Source organism: Colobus angolensis, unplaced genomic scaffold (assembly GCF_000951035.1).
Source record: "Colobus angolensis palliatus isolate OR3802 unplaced genomic scaffold, Cang.pa_1.0 Scaffold98, whole genome shotgun sequence".
Classification (NCBI taxonomy): domain Eukaryota; kingdom Metazoa; phylum Chordata; class Mammalia; order Primates; family Cercopithecidae; genus Colobus; species Colobus angolensis.
The window spans coordinates 8,000,022-8,022,482 of NW_012123820.1; the positions used below are offsets into that span (position 1 = coordinate 8,000,022).

A 22,461-nucleotide genomic window follows, 5' to 3' on the forward strand; every position below is an offset into this window, starting at 1 on the left:
TCGTCTATGGGAGTGTTCAATGGTGCAGGTCTACACAGGGTGCACCTCACTCCTCGTCTATGGGAGTGCTCAATGGTGCAGGTCTACACAGGGTGCACCTCACTCCCTCAGTGTGACTACAAGCAGATGAATGGGGTCACTACAAAACTAAGTCGCTGGCCAGGAAGGCTCCTCCTAACAGCTCTATTAGATGAGAGTTCCATTCAAGCTTTTAGGGAAAAACTTGCTCTCTCTTTCACAGCCATAGGCTAAAATTTGATTTTTTGCACTCATGTTACCACTGAAGAACTTATCCATGTAACTCAAAACGTCCTGTTCTCCAAAAACTAGTAAAACAAAATATTTTTTAAAACGATAACCAATGATTATATATAGAAATAAATCTTTTTTTTTTTTTGAGACGGAGTCTCGCTCTGTCGCCCAGGCTGGGGTGCAGTGGCCAGACCTCAGCTCACTGCAAGCTCCGCCTCCCGGGTTCACGCCATTCTCCTGCCTCAGCCTCCCACGTAGCTGGGACTATAGGCGCCCACCACCTCGCCCGGCTAGGTTTTTTGTATTTTTTTGGTAGAGACGGGGTTTCACCATGTTAGCCAGGATGGTCTCGATCTCCTGACCTCGTGATCCGCCCGACTCGGCCTCCCAAAGTGCTGGGATTACAGGCTTGAGCCACCGCGCCCGGCCGAAATAAATCTTTTAAACAAAAATAGCTCCTGGTTTGTTTCAAGCAACACAAGAAACTATAACAAAATGAGTTGCTTGATGCATCTGTTGCACATTTATATAAGATGTGGAGGAAAACAGTTTAGATGGAGAAAATAGTTGATATTCAAACATTTGCCCAATTTTGTTAAATTTCAGTATGAATTTATTAACATTGAAATAAGTTAACATTGTGATGACTCTATATATTATTGTTGTTTACCTATTTTTATGACTGAAGACTACTTAGTTCTATTTTTTGGAAGATAAATTGGGAAAATGACCATGTATAATTTTATTTATTTAAGATTGAAACCATGGGGGCCAAATTGGTTTCCTTGAAATTATAAATGAGTTCCATTTTTCCATCTCCTAATATAGGCTCAGCTGCAGGAAGACAAAGACTGAACCAGCGAGTGCCTGTTTTAATTCATTAGTCACACCACACTTGAGTCTGTTAAGTCCATCTGGTTACTTGCATAGGACCTCTCTTGGCTGTTTCCATATTATCTGAGGCTACCCATCTTAACCTTGCACAAATAGCCATGAAATCTATAAACCTAGCAGATACAAAGAATGTATTAGGAATAAGAAGAATAGGTCTGCTTGGTGAACTTTAAGAGGATGAAGTGCTCTTAGGATAACCAGAGGTAATAAAAGAGTCTGGAACATGAAATAAAACTTTCATTCAACAAACAGAGAAAGGCAGGTAACTGCTTGTGAAAATAGGTTTTTCAGCCTTGACCCTCTATAGAATGAGATCTGGAATTCTGTTCAAGAAAAAAGCAAACTGAAAAACCACACACACTCGTACAACATGAGAAGGAATTTAGCCATTTTGCATTGAAAGGGGTGCAGTTTTCCTGAAGGCTGTTTCCTTCATCATTGAATGCTGCTTATTTTTCCTTCCAGTTTTCTTATCAAGATGCAATGTCCTTTAATAAGGAAAAAATCATTGAAAGAAGAATCCGTAAAAAATGTTATTCATGTGTAATGAGTTATACCAATTATCTTTCTGGAAAAAAATGTATTTTGGATTGAAAAGTATTTCTCTCTTAAAGCAGATTGTATTAGCAGAATTGCTGTATTTCTTTCTAATTTGGTCTTAAGGTCTCTCTTTGCAGAGTGGCTATAAACTCTAGTCCTGCCCTGACAGGGCTTTGGAGAATTTGGTTGTGGGTGTTCACTTTGTGCCTTTCACAGGATGCTTTTTAATCCTGGCAGACAGCATAACGCCTCAGTGTTCAACCCATGACCAGGTGTCCCTCGCACAGGAAACTTGTTTATACTGGCAGATGTCCCTGTGGCTCTCATCTGACCTGTGTCCGGCTTACTCCTGTCAATATGACCCCTCCTAGGAGAGCCGTGACTGGGAGGAAAGTTAAAACCTTCCAGTGTGTTGCTTAGATGAGACTCAGAGGAGACAACACATCAAAAACACATGCACAGATCCGTGGGACAGAGGGTGTGCCGACAAGGGCCGACAAGGCCACCGGGGCAATGTGCTCGACCAGCAGGTGGGGGTCCAGAGAGGGAAAACCTAGGCACTGAGGCCTTTTGGCCCTTGCAGGTATTACCCAGGCAGGTTTCCTTTGGGGAGTTCCAACTGGTGGGTTCTTAGAGCAAATGGCACAAGTTCCATGGGGTCACATTCTGTCTGAGAACAGTCACTGTGGCATATCTGCACAGTCCATGAGGGGTGTGGCGTCCCTGGGGTGAGTCAAGGAAGTCGCATCTACATATCCCATAGGGAAGTGGTCACCAAAAGTCAGTCGTATAAGGCAGATACCTGGATTGACCATGCTGAGGAACTGGAGGGAAGCAGGGAACTGGAAACTGTCAAGGGTATCAGTGAGACACCTATGAGAAGGTTAAACTTAGATTCAAAATCAATGCTGAGGCCACATAAAATTATAAGAACTCATGACAACAATATGTACCAGAGTCAAATGATTTAATAATTGTAAGAAAGCACCAATCCTAATGAAACGGGCCAACACCTTCTTGTTTCACCAGATGTGGTGGGGGAAGAACATCAAAACTGCAGACAGAGGTGGGCATTCTGCACAGTGGGCACCCTCAGGGTTGATATCACTCAGTGCCAACAAAATTAGATATTGCTTTGATGATACAGCCTCCAGTTCTCTACAGCAACTTTGCAGACCTCTTGTGTGACTGGGTGCTGTGGTGGGCTTGAAAAAACTCAGTAGGCTTAAAACATAAATGTAAACTAAGTACATTTTATTAGCCATATATTCCGTCAATTTTTAAATATTGAATCAAAATGGCCAGCAGAAAATATGAGCCCTTTTGACTATTCATAACCCTTGATATTATAATTCCTTTACATATTTAACATTATTTTGTCTATTGCTCACCATGATTGTTACTTTAATGGAGAGATTATCCATGACTCCTCCAATAGTAACATTATCTTAATTTTTCTTTGGGTTTTCCTGACCCTGAATTGTATAGGTCTTTCTGAACTTACGTTAATTAATGTGTTTCTAAGACAATTAAATGTCTTACAATATAGTGTTAGTGTCGGGGGTACACAGACATACATATAGAGACTTTTCCATATCTAGCTTAGAGAGGAAATAAAATTTTATTTCCTTTTTTAAGAACATACTATTTAAGCATGCCTATAGAAGTCTGAGAAAGTTTATATCTTGTCTGTAAATACTTATTAAATATTCCTTATTTGTACATGTATTATTTGTACGTGTATGAAAGTATTTCATGTTTTTAGTGTTATGTTTTGTATTTTTCTCAGTTAGTTAGCACTGTCCTGTGAGACTTAAAATCTAAGCAGTAACTGCAGAGCTCTTTGGATGGGAAAGAGAAACAGGTGCCATTGCTTTCGCTTTTAAGCATGATTCTATACGGCTGCCTCGCTTGCTTTCCGTTGAAATACATAAATAGCATTGTGCAATTTTGCTGACAGCAGTATGAGCTGTTTTATTTGATGATGGTGAGTGGTGTGAGAGGAAAACAAATCATCATCTAGAAATTAACAAAGTACTGGCAGCCACAAGTGAGCGCGAGCGCTACTGCGTTGAGTCTGAGGCCCACGTTAATCGGAAGGTGGCTTTTCAGATTCCCACGGGAACCCTGTGCCACCCGAGGACCAAGTCAGCCTGGCTCAGCAGATTTCTGACGTCGTGAAGCAGCCGGCCTTCATAGCAGGCATCGGAGCGGCCTGCTGGGTCATCCTCACGGTCTTCAGCATCTGGCTTTATCGACACCGCAAGAAGAGGAGCGGACTTACTAGTACTTACGCGGGTATCAGAAAAGGTATTCGCTTTCCCAAGGTTTTCATCTTTTAATGTTTCTAAAACTCTTGATTTTAATATTTGATTCCAAATTATTCATGATTATGCATATCCTCTAAACATTTCTTAATATATAAAGATGTTCAAAAGTGCGTTTACTAACTTCTCTTACGTAGCAGAACTACAAATAGAGTTGATCAGTTCCTTAGGGCTCAGTTCCTTTCAAATAGATTTCGCCAAGGTAGGTCTACCTTTGGCTGTTAGACCATTTCCCTTTTCTCTTAGGGAATTATTTTATTGCCTGATATTCTTGAGGGAAATTTTTAACGTCCTTGTTATTGGAATTATAAACGCAACCTTGAAACAATCTCACGCAGTTTCAGAGGAGACACCATTATCCTCTGTGAAGCAAAATAGAAAATACTGCCATTTGATTATGTATAAAATACTCCTTTCTTGGTGAATATGGAAGGCGTGGCTGAGTGATGTACTGTTGCTTACGGAGAGAAGAGGGTTCGTCCATTTTTATTATTATAAAGTTGCGAAATGGAATATGTGTATGCTGTTACTTAGTGATGGTGATTTTATTACAAATAGGTTTACAGTTTTAAAGAAGACAGCTTACTTGGCCACTATTATTATTTACAATTTTAAAGATCACCCAAATATGCCAAGATTTTCACAGATACTTTTGCTACTTATCCTTAAACTCTGAAGCCTGCTGACACTTTTGTGTTTTGCGTTCTCAAAGGAAATTGTTAACAGTGTCAGGCAGACAATGCTCCCTGCCCCTTTGATATCTTCATCGATTCTGAGCCTCAGATCTTGGCTGTAGGTTAGGTTAGATGGTTGTAAGTTGCAGTTTTTAGGGACACCCGAGTTTATGCCATTAGTCCAACAAGATCACTTCTGGTACTCCATTCTTGCTCTCAGAATTGTACTGACTAAGTGGCAGATTATACAAATTAGAGGGCCCATCCTTCAGTCTCATGCAACAGCTTTGCTTTGCTGCAGAGCAAATTTAAAAAGGATTTCCAATTAAAAAAAAAAAGTCTTCTATCCTGCCATCACCAACTTTTCCCCCCAATTTTCTACATAAGTGAACATTTCTTACACATGTTGGCCAGATTGTTCCCTGGCCGATTATATGACAAAGTCAGAATTTTTCATGTTAGCTAGAACTTGAATGCCCCTACACGTACATAAAACAGTATGGGACAGCAATCTAAAATATTTGTGTTCTCCGTCACAAGGGGACTCAGCAAGAGTCAACACAAATGCGTCACCAACACTATAAAAGTAAATCTCCTAGCCACCTGCCCGTGGCTCAGCAGCAGTTTCTTCATGTACATACATTTGCTTTAGCATTATCATCCTTAAATATGTTTTTTTCAGATATGTGTCCTATCTAGGGATGAAGCAGTATGTCAATATTCCCGCCTGTGAAATGGAAAATGAGGGCTTGGAGGTTACTGAAAAGAGAACTGGCGCTCATTATGTATACAAAGTAGAAGAATGTCAGGCACATGTTACCATATAAAACCTTTGACTAAAAATAATGGTAGACAAGGGGTTTTTGGGTGTCTTTGTGTGGTGCAGCGGGGAAGGGGTAGGGCGTTAGGGGTAGAAGATGTTTAGAAAGCTGATTTGAATGAGGAAAAGGGTGACTAATTAACATAGAGATGTGGAGTCTCTTGAATTCATCATCAAAATACCTCCGTCATCAACTCTGTTTTGCAAATAGCCAGTCGGGGGAATCCTGGGTTTCTTAGGAGGTGCCACAGCTACGTGATGATACTCATTTAATGCTCTACATTGTCTTGAACTCTAGAAATGTGACATGCACTCTCCTTCCTACTGCAGTGTTTCTCTTTCTTTACTAACGTGCTTTGAGCATGCCGACAAATGCCTGTGTCCTCTTTGTGCAAAACCTATTACACTAATACCAGTGTCCCTTCAGCTTAGCTTGTGTTTAAGCAGAAATCATAGAACATAATTACAAATGTAATTGGATGAGCATTTGATTCTGCTTTCTTCACTTTGTCCTGTTGGCACTTTTTCGTCATTTTGTTTCTATGCAATTTTTTAAGTGCATTTTGAGATCTTAAATTTTCTATGCCAAAGTCAATGCCAGTAATTTTAAGAAAAAAGAAAGTGAAATATTTTAAAGAATAAAAAACGTGAAAGAGCCCATTGACCTGTAAAACATCAAGCCAGAGTGTCACTTTGGGGGAATAGTGAGTCTGTTTAACATTTCCCCCTTACATTTAGCTGTCGGTGTGACATCTGCCAGTTCGCTGGGTACCCCCTGCCACATGCATTCACATAGTGCACCAGCATCACTTAGGGACACAGAGAGTTTATTATATTATTGGAAGCTTTGAAAATTAAGTTGCTATTTGGTGTGCTAGCAGTGAAAATTTCATTTAGATTGACCTCCTTTTCATCTCTTCTTCAGTTCCTCAAAGTGGGGTTAGCAGTTAGCTAGGAGAAGTAATGACAAGGACCTTTCATATTTTCCCGGTGTCCTTGTGATTGCAAATTAATGTTCAGGCACTCCATTCTTGCTTGAATAGCTTTAGTTTCAAATGCACCTTTCATTTTTTTTTTTTTATGAAGACTTGTTACTATGGCTCTGAATTTTTGAATGTAGCTAAATTACACTGACTCTGAAAAGACCTGACTGAAAAAAAAACACAATAAGATTCTTAAAACAGGGATTGCTGTGCTACAAACGAAGGCCAGGGTATAAATTGGGGATGCAGCATTGAGGTTTTTGCTTTTGTTCTTTCTAGTATGCTCAGAGATAAAGTGTCTTGGTAAGAACTGGCAATTGCAGAGGATGCTATAGCTTTCAGTTTGCAACCCCAAATGCTCCGATTTTACAGTAAATTTCCTGGAGATGTTCAAATGTGAAATAGAAAATATAATTCTGGCAGTGTTTTGATACATGATAAGTAATCAATATTCTAGTTTGTTTGTACTAAATATTATTTTAAAGAAACTTTAATCTTAAAGGGAATAACATATATTTCCTTGCTTTTTTTTTTTTTTTTAACCAGAGCAGCGTTTACTTTAATTTAACATGAAGAGATTGGAAATAAGTCAATCTCCTCCCTCTATGAAATGACATGGAAATTGCTCTGCCGTTATCCAACCCCCCAGGAATGGGAGAAGATAGGAAAAGTGGGGGAGGAATGGCTGCTACTTTTGAGGTCTGCAGTTCAATTTCAGGCATTATTGATTAGATTAAGATTTATAACTGCAGAGAGAGCGACGGTTTTCAGAAGGGTTATTGTTCTATTGTTTAGCTTCTACTGTGGTATTAAAAGAATGCCCAGTCTACTTCTAGGAAGCTTCTGAAAGTCAACTCAAAGAAATTAGAATTTAAAACTCCAGTTTTTTCTGTCCGTTCACAAATTTTTATGATGATAAGAAATGTCATTTATGTGATAAGATGTCAGGCATTTCCCCTCAGCGAAACAGTTAAATTTTGTGGTTCTCTTTTATTCAGTTCCTCTTTTTCTTTGCTTTCCTTTCCTTTCGTTGTGTTTGTTTGTTTTTTCTTCCCCTTTCCTTGCCTTTCCTTCTTTTCCTTCTTTCTCTCTTTTTTTGTCTCAATGTTGAGTACATAAGTGTATCTAGTAGTTCACTTTTATAAGCATTTACTTTCAGATTTCTAGATAAGGTCCAGTAAGACTCTGATAATACTTGTTTAAGAATCCATCATCCTGTGTTTGGAGATGATTAATAGTGGGGATTCTTGTTTGTACGAAAGCCATGAGCTAAATCTGTGTTACTAAATGCAGGGTCATTTGCAGGCTAACCTAGCAGAATTCCCTTCCTGAGCGTACTAGAATGTCAGACGCTTCAGAATGGTACCTGTAGAGACAAGCTTCTTTATTTAACCTCAGAGTTGGTTTTATTCATAGATCAGAGTATCAGAACTACTGGCTTAGTTATTTACATTTGTTTTATGTTCAGCTGTCTGCTTGATTTATACTAATGTGATATGTTCCCTTTCTCTCTTCAGCTTAATAACTGGTTTATATTTTGTTTTGATTTTCAGTCCCGTCTTTTACCTTCACACCAACAGGTATATATTTGCACTTACCCTCCTCCTTTCCATTGTTAGTTTGGCATGTGTTCTACTATTGTGTTTCTGTTTTTATTTCATTTTCTGCAGTAAGTTGGGGGTAAGAACTTAAAGTGGCATATAATACTTGATTTACTCACACCAGGCATGTGTTTAAAGTAGAAATGGTTGGTGTTGCTTTTCTTCCATTTGATGCAATGATGTATTCACAATTCCACACTGGATCTTAGCCTTGTTTGCATGTGTTTCATTAAGTAGACACACTCTCTCTACTTTCAGCATGATTTAACATGCTAATGATCTTATTGACTATTTCAGACTTGGCAGTGCATTTTTCAACTTAAGCTTTCGAATTTTCCAACAAAAATTTCTCTCCCTTGTATTTCTCTGTCCCCGGAATCAATATTGTTAAAGGTAACCAAAATATCCAGCACATGTGAAAGATGAAACTTTTCATTTTCCCTAAGTCAGAATCCTAATATTCCATTCTATTCAAAATGGGTCCTCTTCTGTCACATCACCTCCAGGAAAAGCTGTACCTGTAGTTACGCCCTCTCAGTTTTAATCCGGTTATTGTCATCACTGGGAGCAGTTATCTCTCTGTAGCACACTTCCAGTTTGGAGTTCTTCTAAGTAGCAGAATTTGGCAGCTTTAAAAACACATTTCTTCTTAGAAAATGTGTCTGTATTTACAGAAAAGCTAATCTTCTTAACCACTTAGCCTAACTAACTATGTGCAAATCTTTTGTTGTTGTTGTTATGGTTAAAATTTTCCACCCCACATTTATTACTCTGAGAATGCTTTCAAGAGCATTATAATATATTTTGATTATCTATACATGTCTGATGAAAATATAATAAGAAATAATTTGCACAAGCCACAATAAAAAATAGGTCACATGAATTAATAGTCACAACTTGGCATACATCTTTGTGTGTGGAAAGCTTTATTTTAACATTTATCTTTGACTTACTGGTACCTATATTTCTGGGAAAATAATCTAGTAGGTTTTTTTTTTCCTGAGTTTAAGTTTACACTTATATAAAATCATGAAATTATGTGCTCCAATAATCAATTCAAAATGGAAATCCATGGGAATGCTAATGTACAGATGTGTAATAGTTATATTTAATAAGAATGTACTGATGTTTTGCTTTTTCTTGATTCTCCACCTTATGGGAACATGAAGAAAATAAGAGTGATATATAGACATCTAATTATATATATATAATTTGATATATGATATGTATATATAATTCTATACAATAGTTAAAGAAATGTCACTAGTTGAATCAGAAATCTGTTACATCTTGTGATGATTTTTGCAATGCTTCTATGTAGGAAGACAGAAGGAGTTCCATTTTTAAAAAGTTGCTCACGAATGTAATAGCTTTTGATATATGAATGTCTATTAATTGTTCCTTTTTTTTCGTAACATTCTAGTAACTTACCAGAGAGGAGGCGAAGCTGTCAGCAGTGGAGGGAGGTAATTATCTTGCTTGTTTTGTAGATCCTACAGGGAATTCCAAATATTTCTTCATCTTCCTCAACGACACCACTTTCTCTGCTTAAAAAGTCTAACTTCAAGGTGAAATGTATTTAATTCCTTGAGAAAGACTCCATTTAACTGTGCTGTTGAACCAAGCTGTTTACACACAAATGTAGTTGATTGGGGTAGTTGCATCTTAATCAGTGACCACCAGAGAGCGCACTTTAACCGAGAAAGAGACGCAGATTTAGCAAATGATTAAAAGGCGTTAAAGTGACTAAGCTGTGGCATTTACGAAGATGAACAAATACAGCTAGTTAACAAATACTATCAAAGAAAAAGTGTTCATTTGAAAAACCTGCTGAACACAACAATTGCTCATAAGTTGTAGGTTATGTTTGTTCGTTCTTGTTATGAATTCAAAGTAGTTCACATCTCCATTTGCAGGAAAATGTGTTGAAATAAAAGAGGAAGTCTGGGTAGCTTGTTAACAAAGAACGTTTTCCCTCCTCTAATTAAAATGAATCTCAATCTTATATTTATGATTTTTAAAGTAATTATTATTCAGTGAACTTTAATATATTCACGGAGAAATCACAAATTGATGTGACATCCAGCTTAAAGGGGCTGAAGTAAGGTATAAGTTACGTGATGAGCCAAGCTTCAGAATTTTTCGCAATAAGATGTTTTCTTTTTTTCTCCAAAACAGTAACATCTAGTTTACGGTGTAAAAAAAAAAAATCTTCCACCAAAACCATCTTATAATTCAAACTCAGTGAACTTTACTAAATTCCCTTCTTTGTACAGCTGTGTAACATGGCTGCTACTGGAAAGCTAGAAATGAGGAAGATATTATTCCTGAGTTAAAGGAACATACCATCAGATAAGAAAATGACTGAATTTAAGAAGTGGTTTAAAAAAATAAAGGTTGACCACCTTTAGCCAGTGCTGTACAAATTTGGCGACAAGTACTAATCTTTTCTTTCCTGGGCATTGCTCACTTCCTGGTTTCATACCTGTGAAACAAAGCCAGCCAGTGACAGACTCAAAGCTAGGAAGGTTTTCATAAGGAATAAATCCACTTGATTCAGGAATTAAAGCAGGGCATGTTTGTGCATCCAGGGGAATTCCATCTAAATCACAGCCCAGACATTCATGAAAGAGCCTCTGGCATGAGAACATTCTCTCATGGGTGAATCTGGAATACCTGATTTTATAACCACTTCATTACATGTGTATATTTCAGCCTCCTCGTTAATCAAAGCATGTGAAAGTGCTTCTTGAGCATCTTTGATATGTTCTTCACTAGCCTCTGTGCATGGGCATGTGTACACAAATATCACAGACACAGGCACTTACAGAAATATAAGCCTGGTTCCTACTCTAAAAGAATTTGCAACCTGGATAGAGCAAACTAGCACATGGGAAACGATGGCAGGAACGCATAGGTAGCAAATGCTAGTTGCTACGGCAGGATGGAAAGATTACCAAGTTCCTGAGCTGTCTATTTGGAAAGCTCACAGTATCACAAAACAAACATAGCTTTTTAAGTTTAAAAATAGAATCCCTGGCAGTGAAACTGATTTACTTCAAAGACTAAGTAGAAATGATCATTTTCCTAAATGAAATGCTAAACCATGTTGGGATATTACGGAGGCAACAGTTCAATAAAGATTTCAGAGTCAGTGCTCAAAATGTCAGTTATATACAAATCGTTAAAATTATTTATTCGTGCCATATATTGAACACTTACTATGTGACGGACTTACTTCGGATGCACCAGTAAGCAAAGTGGACAAAAATTCCTGCCCTTCTAGACCTTAGGTTGTAGTGGGGGAGTGCAAGATGAATAATAAGCATTTTTTTAAAAAGTCAACTGTATAATATCAGCAGTTGATAAATGCTGTAGAAAAAAATAAAGCAGGATGAGGACAATAAGGATGCTTTACGAAGGGGCCTCCTTCCTAGCCACTTATGGATGTGTGTGTCTGTGTGTGTGTCAGTGTGTGTGTCTGTGTGTGTGTCTGTGTTTCGTGATCCAGTGAGATCAGAGAGGGATAATGAACCAGACTCCTACACTGACTTCTCTTGTGTGTGTCCCTAAAGCTCTGGTTTCCCTCGTGTGTTCCAGACTCTCGAGTCCTCACTGGACCTCCTACCTCACTTGGTTAATGACACCGAAGCAAAAACCTTCCATCCATCCTCTTGGATCTCCTGTATCCGTTACTGCGTTTTGTTGATGCTGTCTCTTAACTCCTTTCACTCTCATATTGTTTCATTTCCAGCCCTGCTTCTCCTTTGCCTAATCTATGACAAAAGCTCTCAGGAGTCCTACCTTTATCTATAATACCTTCATTAGCACTATTTCCTGCTAATTCCCTTTGCTCACTGGAGACAGAATGATCTTTTGAAATGCATATTGATCATGTTTCTGAGCTCCAGACAATCCCATTATCAACAGGACCTACCATGTTTAGAGTATCAGATCTAAACTGGCCATAATATGCAAAGTCCAAAAGCTCTAGGGCTCTGCAGACTTCACACCTCAGAATGTGCCAGACCCTACAATCCACTGTATCACCACCTGTCACTGGCCAAGATTGCATTTTCCTCTGTGTCCTTACTGCACTGCCCATGTACTATATAGGTCTGGACTGTCTCCCCACCCAGCGACCCTTCTCAGTTTACGGAATTCCACCTACTCTGCCCTCCATGAACTCTCTGATGTGGAGTTACCTCAATGAAGCACCTAACATAAGGTGATGCCATTATCTTTTGTTTGTATCAGAGGTCAGCTAATGATGTCTCTTGGGCCAAATCCAGCCTGCCACCTGTTTTTGTAAATAAGGTTTTGTAAGAATACAGCCAGACTCATTTGTTTACATATTTTCTATGACTGTATTTGAGCCACATTGGCAGTGTTGACTAGTTATCAAAGAAACGATACGGTTTGGAAAGCCTTAAAACGTTACTCTCTGGTCCCTTACAGAAAATGTTTGGCAACTCCTGGTAGATAATGATTACCTCTGACAAGAGAATGTGAGTTCCTGGAGGATGGAGATTACGTGGTTTATTTATTGATAAATGGATTTTTAATAAAGTAATAAATGTAATTTATTGAATTAAATAAATGTGATAAATGACACGAAAGATGAATTTTTTAAAGATGTCACTTATAAGTAAGAAAAAAATGAATGAACCATTGAATAAATGAATGTCAGAAGGCCTGAGTTCAGTCCTTGGTGACATCAGAGAACTTTTGGAGGCTGTATTTTTTTCCTCTAATAAAAGGAGAAGGTTATCTAGAACTCTGTTATAATTGTGAACCTTGCAAATGTGGCTATTCCTGGAAAAGAGAGAATGAAGATTGTGGTAAGCAAAGAGACCCCTTCCCAACTTAAAAAGAGCAAAGAAATTGTGAGAAAATCCGGGGAAATGGTCATGGAAATATTAAGTAACTGTTTCTATTCATTTGTTTTCCTTACCTCAAACATTCCAGGCAATGTGTCCAAAAAAACGTACTTAATCCAAACCACAGTAGAAAGCAAGAAAGCAGAGAAAACCTGAGAAGGGTGGGGCGGGAAAGTCTGGCTAACCTGGTAGAGAATGCCAATACCACATTCCCTGTTGGTGGGAGGTGAGGAAATAGAGCTCAAGCCGTTGCTTCTCTTTAAAATATTGGCAATTCTGAGATCTAGCCCTTGGCTTTAGAGCTCATTCAGTCTGCCAGTGGGAAGGGGAGACAGCCTATTGCCTGACAAGCCTTCCTGCCAGGCTCCTTCACCATTTCCCCAGCTCCTGGACTCTGTCGTGTTTTATTTTGTGATTTAGCAGCTCAAATAGGCTTTCTTGGGGTGAGTGATTGGAATATCAACAGAAGAGTAGGAATTGAAGGTAATTGCCATATAATTACTAAAGTGCATTTGCCCTCTTTTTTCTTCATGACACAAATCTATCCACTTAATGTATTATGTGATAATATTATATAATAATATTTAAGGAACATGTTAATACCTATAACCAGCATGTGGATTTCTTCTGCTTCATATCTTGAGCTCAAATACATAAAGGTAGCCTGGAAAATTGTTTAAAAAAAGACCTTAGCACCCTTATTAGAGTAGCTACATATGACCTTGACTTCCTCAAAGTCCTCTCAGATATATACATGGCATTTTAAGGTTCATCATGGGCCAGTAATCACAGCTCACCTTCTGCCTTAAATAATTAGCATTCCAAATTCAAGTCTAAACAGAAAACTTGGATGTAAACCGTTAAGTCAGCTTCCTGTTGGAAATCACTCATATATATGAAAAGAGCTCTCAGCCTATGATGATATCAAAGCATTCACTATGAAAGTATTTTTCAGAGGGAATCAGAGCAGCATAAAAATTTGTCTATTTCTTTTGAAACATGTAGGTCAGTCTGTGGAAAATTTCCTCTTGACCCATATTTCAGACGTCCTGTAACATCTCTGCTGTGTCACATATGGAGTTTTATTTTTAATAACTTCTACAGTGATAATATGCATAGTTTAAGTTCAAAGAAAAATAAAATAGGAAAGCAAAAGATTACTAGATGCAGAATTTCTATAACTAATATCTATTTCAAAGGCTCCAGATATCTGTTACAACTTGCATTTAAATGTTTAAAATTTCAACAGTTTGGAAATGTTGTTCTTCAAATCACGATTTATCAACAATTTTAATAGTAAAGTTGGCTCAGTTTTAACAGCTTACACTTCCAATACTTTCTCCACTCTTCCTTTTATTAAGAATATTCCAGAGCTTTGGGAAATGTTAGCACTTTCCAGTATATGTGTTTATAAAATCTTAGATTAGAGTGTATACTCTAGGGCCAGCCTGCTAGGGTTTAATTTTCAGCTCTGCCACTCACTTACTTTATATAACCGTGCACAAACTTCTTCACATCTCTTAGACGTCCCATTTCCTCATCTTTAAAATTTGGATAACAGTACCTCCCTTGTAAAATTGTTGTGGTGACTAAATGAGTTCATACATGTTAAAAAAAAAAAAAAAAACAGAACAATGCCTCACACATTATAAGCAAAGGGTAAATATTTGTTTTTATTATATAAATATATGTACCCACATATGTATAGAAAAAGGAATCATAAACCCATAGCCTTTTTTAGAATGAATTACTTCTCAACCATCATTTGCATACGAAATTTCCTCAGTAGACTGTGTGCTAGAATAAGAACCATGGAAGGTAAAATATCAGAGTCTTGCTTCCCAGGTAAATAAGAAACATAATTATTGCATTTTAACATAGAAAATAAAACCACCAAGAAAATGTTTGCAGAGTCTGTAATGCCAGTCTGTTTATTGTGAGTGGGACATCACCTCTTCTGCTGAATGGAGGTATGTATGAAGTCAGTGTTGGAGAAGGAAATGAAGAATGCCACTCTTGAACTCCAGTTTGAGTCCCTGGCTCTGTTAGTCCAGGGCTCCCATTAATAATCGCTGATGCACTTGGCATTCCCAATGCACGGCAAAAGAAGAATCACATCTTCTGCCAAAAACTAACAAAATGAACGCTAATATTCTTTTTAGTGGGCATCTCTGTTGTATCAGATTTAATTCATCAGCTTTCCTTTGCTTATGTTGGGATGTATGACATTTTACAATGTCACCATGAGAAAATGTTGACAAGCTTACAGACCTATGCACTGAAACATTGATGAGGATTTGTGTAAAATGTCACAGAGCCCCCAAACTCATTAGGTATGAAGCATGGTTTTGGAGAAAAATACGCCAGCGCATTTAATTTGAAGCATCTATTGTCCGAGTAAAGAGGCTTGCTTCATTTTTTTAATGAAGTTTTAAGGAGTCACAATTTTTTAATGGGTCAAACTGAAGAAGTGCCAACTATCTGAATTAGGGCATTTTTTTAAAGCTACTAAAAGACTCAAAAATATTTTCATATTCCATGTTTGATTTTTAACCATTCTGACTAAAGGCAGAGTAGAACGTTGCAAACGATATGAGATTTTAGGTCTGATGCATAACTCTTCCTGTGTACAGTTACGGCTGGAGGTGAATGGAGGTTAACTCTTCCTGTGTACAGTTATGGCTGTGTGAGTGGAGGTTAACTCTTCCTGTGTACAGTTACGGCTGTGTGAATGGAGGTTAACTCTTCCTGGAGGTTAACTCTTCCTGTGTACAGTTATGGCTGTGTGAATGGAGGTTAACTCTTCCTGTGTACAGTTATGGCTGTGTGAATGGAGGTGCATCCCAGGACCTTATGGCAAGTTGCCTTGAGCGTAGAATCAAAGGGATAATAATGTCATTCAGCATAGTTCATCAGATGATTGGTGAGAATAACAAGATGAGGAAGTTATTGGAATTTTCAATAGAGAAAATATCATTCTCTATTCATATAACATTTGCTTTTATGTATTTTTTTATTTAGGCCTGGACTTCTCAACATCAGCGAACCTGCCACGCAGCCATGGCTGGCAGACACGTGGCCTAATACTGGCAACAATCACAATGACTGCTCCATCAACTGCTGCACGGCAGGCAATGGAAACAGCGACAGCAACCTCACTACCTACAGTCGCCCAGGTTAGGGACACAGAGAGCGTGATCTGTATAAGCTTTTTAAGGAACCAGCCAGAAGATGTTTTCTTTCCCTCTCCCTACATGGGAAGATAAAATTTGACCAATATTTTATCCAATGCTGACTATCATTTAGCAAAATAGCCTGATTTAAGTATTTTCTCCATCCCTTAACCTCCATACTTTGCTAAAGTCCACCAAAAGTATTTTGCCCAGATAATTGGGAAGATGAATTATACAATCGATAGCAAATGAGGGAAAATAAAATCACGTGAAAGTATGTATGTATGTATGCATTTATTGGAGACAGAATCTCACTCTGATACCCAGGCTGGAGGGTAGTGGCATCTGCTTCCTGAGTTCCAGTGCTTCTCATGCCTCATCCTCAGCCTCCCGAGTAGCTGGGACTACAGGCATGCACCATCAGGCTCAGCTAATTTTTATATGTATATATTTTTAAGTAGAGATGGGGTTTTGCCATGTTGTCCAGGCTGGTCTCAAACTCCTGGCCTCGCATGATCCATTCACCTCAGCTCCCCAAAGTGCTGGGTGGGAATACAGGCGTGAGCCACCATGCCCAGCGGTAAAAGTATTTTTTAAAAATATTTTTTTTTGACAGAGTCTCACTCTGTAGCCCAGGCTACAGTGCAGAGGTGCAAACTCGGCTCACTGCAACCTCTGCCTCCCGGGTTCAAGTGATTCTCCTGCCTCAGCCTCCCAAGTAGCTGGGATTACAGTCACACAGCACCACAGCCAGCTAATTTTTCTGTTTTTAGTAGAGATAGGGTTTTACCATGTTGGCCAGGCTGGTCTCAAGTATTTATGTTGATAAGAATGTATGTGATTACGATTTCTTTTACCTTTTTTGTTTGTTTGTTTGTTTGTTGTTTTTTGAGATAGGATCTCACTCTCTCACCCAGGCTGGAGTACGGTGGCATTAACACAGCTCACTGCAACCTCAGCCTCCTGGGCTCAACTAATCCTCTCACCTTAGCCTCCCAAGTAGCTGAGACCACAGGCGGGCACCACCATGCCTTGCAAATTAAAAAAAATTTTTTGTAGAGATGCAGGTCTTGCTATGTTGCTCAGGCTGGTCTCAAATTCCTGCATTCAGGCAACCCTCCTGCCTCAGCCTCCCAAAGTGCTAGGATTATAGGGGTGAGCTACTGTGCCTGCTATATAATTTTTAATTGTAATTAAATAATCTTTAATCATATTTAATCATTTTTGAGATTTTGGGAATAACATAGATCAAAAGGTAAATAAATTCATAGTTACAATCAACCAAATTCTTTAATAGCAAAAACAGTAATAATAATAATATACAACAGTCATACAAAAATTTAAATAAAAATTAACTGAAATTTTAAATCAGATTTTATAGTATATTAGCAAATCCTGAGGGCATGAGATATATATATGTATATATATTGTGTATATATACATACATATATACACATACATAGATATATGTGTATTATGTGTATATATACACACGCTCTTATATACATATATATATTTTGCAGGTGTGTATGCATACATTTATTTTCTATTGTTTGTTTTTTGGGTCAGATGTATATGTGACTAAAATTTCATGCCAAAACATAATAGTAAAAAATTGGATGTACAGTATGCAAGATGTAAAGGAATAAAAATTACCATATATTTCTTACCCCCCCCAAAAAAAAAAAAACAATATTTGCAATATAGGAAATAGTAAAATAATTGTAAGGAATCTCTATGATGATAGAAGTAAAATAACCCATGCAGTTAAGGAAAGGCGAGGGAGAAGTTGGAGTTAAGTAAAGATGTTAAGCACGATAAAGAGCCAATCACAGAGCAATCTGCATGTCTGCCCTTAAAATGAATCCTGGGTCTCCACTGGCCATGGACGTGACATAGCCACGTGGCCGTGTCTCTGCCCTCTGGCGGTCCATATGCTGAGTGTCTGGATGGATAGATACGCATGTCATCATAAGTAAAAGAAAAACTGGGTTGAGACCTGTAGAAGAGAAAAAATGGCGATACCCATTTAAATTAATAGGTAGAGCTGTGTTGTCCAATATGGTAGCCATTGGCAACAGATGGCTGTTTACATTTAATTAAATAAAATGCAGTTTAAAACTCAGTCCCTGTTTTGCACTAGCTACATTTCTAGTGCTCAGTAGCCACATGTGACTAGTAGCTGCTGTATCGGACAAAGCAGAGTAGACCATGTCCAATATCTCCAAGGTTCTGTCGGATAACACACATATAGATAGGTTGGCGAAACAAAAGAGAATGCAAAAACCGCGTGCTCTTTATAGTATTTCTTAACCGCTGTTAAACAAAACTAGAAATTAGAAATAGAAATCGCAAAGGCCAGATCAATCAAATATTTCTGCTCCCTGATGGTTCATGGTTGAAATGCAGAATAGTTGAATACAGTAGGATAGAGAAGTTACACATTTTTCTTAAGATTATATTCACATTTACATCTCTGGTAACAAGCATGTTAATTTATAATTTTTGAACATATCCAGTTAAAAACCAGTGCTACAGGTGACTTGTTAAGTTGGTACCACTTTTGGACAGCATGAATAAAATAATGATATTTTTACCATTGTAATTTAACTAATTTTTCTCTTTAAAAACTATTTTAATTTAAAAATATGATTTCAGTTCTTCCTACTATTTTAATATTTTCAACTGCAGGCTATATATATATATATACGAATGTATATGTTATATATGTGTATTCAGTTATTTAATGTCCAAATATTTTAATGGAGAGAAAACTGGAGTGGAAATGAGATATTAGATATTTAAGTATTATTTTAGTCTTTATTGGATTCAGTGATCCAGGTTACTATGCTTCCTTTTGTTATTATTATTGTCATTTTATATTTCTTGGGTGTCATTATGAAACCATGCGAAAATGATTATATAGAAGGTTTTCCGGATAATGATTATCCAACACGACTACGCCAAAAACTAATAGAATTCTCCTTAGTACTATTTACTATCATTTTAACCCCGTTCCTCATATCTTTTAAATGTAAATATTTTATAAAATATCAAAATCTCAAGTTATTTTATCTATGAGTAGTTTTTTCCCTTTGGATTTTCAATTTATATGCTTTGTCTGTTGCTTCAGCATCTAACCAGTAGCTTCAAATATTCAGTAACCAAAGACTAAGAAATAAAAGTTGGCACATAAAGATATACATGTATATATTATTTTAGTGGAATTCTTATTAATGAGGCTATTAAATGAAAATTATTTTAAATTGGTAGAATTGTTTACTTCAGCACTATCAGAAATTCAAATTTATTTAGTCTCTGCAAATTCTGTGTACCCTCTTTTATTTTTTCAATTATTGATTTTCTTTGGAAAGCACGTGTGGATATTTGGCCCTTTTTTTTTCATCTTATTTAAGCCCACTTGTACTTTACGTAACGATTTTCTTATGACTCACAAAGCTACGTAGAAAGAAATTTAAAAGGAATAACCATGCAGAATGATTTTTTCCTTTTCCTCTCCATTGCACATAGCTGATTGTATAGCAAATTATAACAACCAACTGGATAACAAACAAACAAATCTGATGCTCCCTGAGTCAGCTGTTTATGGTGATGTGGACCTTAGTAACAAAATCAATGAGATGAAAACCTTCAATAGCCCAAATCTGAAGGATGGGCGTTTTGTCAATCCATCAGGGCAGCCCACTCCCTACGCCACCACTCAGCTCATCCAGTCAAACCTCAGCAACAGCATGAACAACGGCAGCGGGGACTCTGGCGAGAAGCACTGGAAGCCGCTGGGACAGCAGAAACAGGAAGTGGCGCCAGTTCAGTACAACATCATGGAGCAAAACAAGCTGAACAAAGGTGAAGAGGCTTGCACGTGTGCCCATCTGTTTCTGTGTCCTACTCTCCGCACCTCGACTAGATGTCGAAACTTGTCTGCGACTAGCAAGTAAACTCTTTTCTTCTGTCGCTGAGATTTTCTTATTTCTTTGGTTTCCAAATTTCCAGTGTCAAAGAGTTAATTAGCACAACAGTAACCTTGGAAAATTTATTTTATAATGATATATAAGTATTTTCAAATGGTTTTGAGATTAATTTAAATTTAACAGCAGGTGAGGGATTGGGAGGGACAATCTTTTATTCATGAGGCAGATGTACAACTATCACAATACCTCACATTTTCAATACATAGACTATCCCATTCTTTCCACTAGAGGACGGAAGATAATTGCTTCTATGTGGTCACATAAACCAGTGGCATTTTTATATCAACCTGAAATAAAAGAATTAAGTAAACTTGAACTGGAGAAGTGGTTCCATCGGTTGGATGTCTCCCACCTCATGTGGTTATTAAGACTGCTACAATGTATAATTTTAGAACCTAAATTTCCTTGGTTGACCTGATTGAAGTCTGTCCGTATAGAACCTAAAATAAATTGAGTTTAGTATTAACTTGAAGTCGCAGAATAGTATTCTGTGGCCTGAAGGAAATGTTTCTGCATTGTAATGTGCATGAGTTGGAAAAGGTAGGTGTTTGATTTCTTTGTAGTCCTTTAGGCTACTGCTTTAATAACACGATTTGCAAAGTTATACCTCTAGGAAAACCAGGATTGCTCTAATGTGAATAGATGGGGGCAGTGCAACCCCTCTAGTCCAGGTAAAGAATACATTTTGTGGTAGATAATTGGAGATATAGACTTATTTTCTTTAGGGTTGAGTTGGTAACATTTTCTTCGAAAATACAATTTATCGCAGTTGAAGATAACAAAAATGTAACTTAAAAATTTCAGTTAAGTTAATCTTATGTTTTAACTTGAGAATGAAGTCAGCTAGCCTTTTCTCAAGTTTAAGAAAGTACTTGATTGGTAGAATAACCCAGTTTAATAAATCTTGATCGAGACTCCTGCATAAGTTCATGACAAAGACTGACAAAGATGAATAGGACAGTTTCTGTAATCATGGAATTTGCAGTGGTGGTTCAGACTATTGTCACGTGATTCCTTCGTAGTGTATAGTTTTACTGTGGGCCTCAGAAAGCCCTGAGAGCCTCCGTACAAATACTTCAGAACTCCGATTTATTGTTTATGCTGCTTGTAAGCAGATTTGCTATGTCAGACTATAATAAAGAACCTGGAATGCAACTAGATGACAGATTATTACTGACTACATTCCAGTGGCGAGCTTGTCATTTGGATTTTCACCTTTGCCTAAGTAAGCAGAAGCATTTCTGGGGCAAATTAAGATACTTGGTTTTTTTATTATTATGGATATATATTTTCTATTAGAAATAACCTTGCTGACAAGTTTCAGTTTTATTTTTATGTTACTGTGATTTATTTTTTATGATCTGCAGACATATTTTTTGTGATTTCTTATTAAAATCATATTGTATTATTAAAATTATATATAGTTTATATATATCTGGAGTGTTAGCCTTTTTATATCCTGACAATCTGAATACAACAATAAAAGAGAACAAAGGCAAATAAATGGTCCAATTTGTTTCTTTAGTTACTCAGAAACATAGATAAAGCAGAGATGCGAAATTGCTCACAAAGTGAAAAGAATTTTTTTTATCTGACATGTCTAGATTATCGAGCAAATGACACAATTCCTCCAACTATCCCATACAACCAATCGTATGACCAGAGCACAGGAGGATCCTACAACAGCTCAGACCGGGGCAGTAGTACGTCTGGTGAGTAAGGCGAACCAAAGAACCGCTCCTTTACAAAGCTGGTACTTTCCAAGATTACAAATTGAGTGCAATGGACTGACGTTTGTAGGTGACACGTCTAAATCACTTTATGTAATTTCAGTCTCAGTTATGGTCTCGTCTCTGCAATTTGAGGGACTTTCCACTCACTAAATCATTTTATGTTCTACTTGGCAACAAAGACTGAGTGTCCTATTTTCTTTCTTGTTAATGAGCTTTAGCAAAGCCAGAAGAAACATGTCTGCCTAATCTTTAAAGGCAGTGGGGACTTCTTTTTCCTCCTTGGCCAAAATGTAACTAAAAATGTTGCACATAGAGTTAACCTGCTAAATATGTTGCCATTTGAAACCAGCCTATAAAAGCACATCATGTTTGAGGAGGCCTGAGCAGAATCAAAAGCCTAAGAGACAATAACACGAGATTCAGGTCCAAGAGGAACCTGTCTCAGTTTGTCATCTCTCTACGATCCCTCAGTTCTTGCTCTGAAGCCTCGTAAAGCACCCTCCCAGCCTCAGTCTGTAAGTGCCTCCCCAACCCTCCCAGCCTCAGTCTGTAAGTGCCTCCCCAGCCCTCCCAGCCTCAGTCTGTAAGTGCC

The 22,461-nt window shown here is 37.6% G+C and overlaps 1 protein-coding gene across 1 annotated transcript in view; it reads left to right on the top strand.

Annotated features, from left to right (window-relative positions):
- Window positions 1-22,461, top strand: part of ROBO1 (roundabout, axon guidance receptor, homolog 1 (Drosophila)) — a 147,069-nt gene that overhangs the window by 88,675 nt on the left and 35,933 nt on the right. Inside the window, exons 15-20 of the mRNA XM_011932798.1 lie at window positions 3,799-3,996; window positions 8,044-8,070; window positions 9,515-9,557; window positions 15,993-16,147; window positions 19,676-20,011; window positions 21,741-21,848. Of these exons, the coding sequence (XP_011788188.1) occupies window positions 3,799-3,996; window positions 8,044-8,070; window positions 9,515-9,557; window positions 15,993-16,147; window positions 19,676-20,011; window positions 21,741-21,848 (867 nt within the window). The remainder of the gene's footprint in view (window positions 1-3,798; window positions 3,997-8,043; window positions 8,071-9,514; window positions 9,558-15,992; window positions 16,148-19,675; window positions 20,012-21,740; window positions 21,849-22,461) is intronic.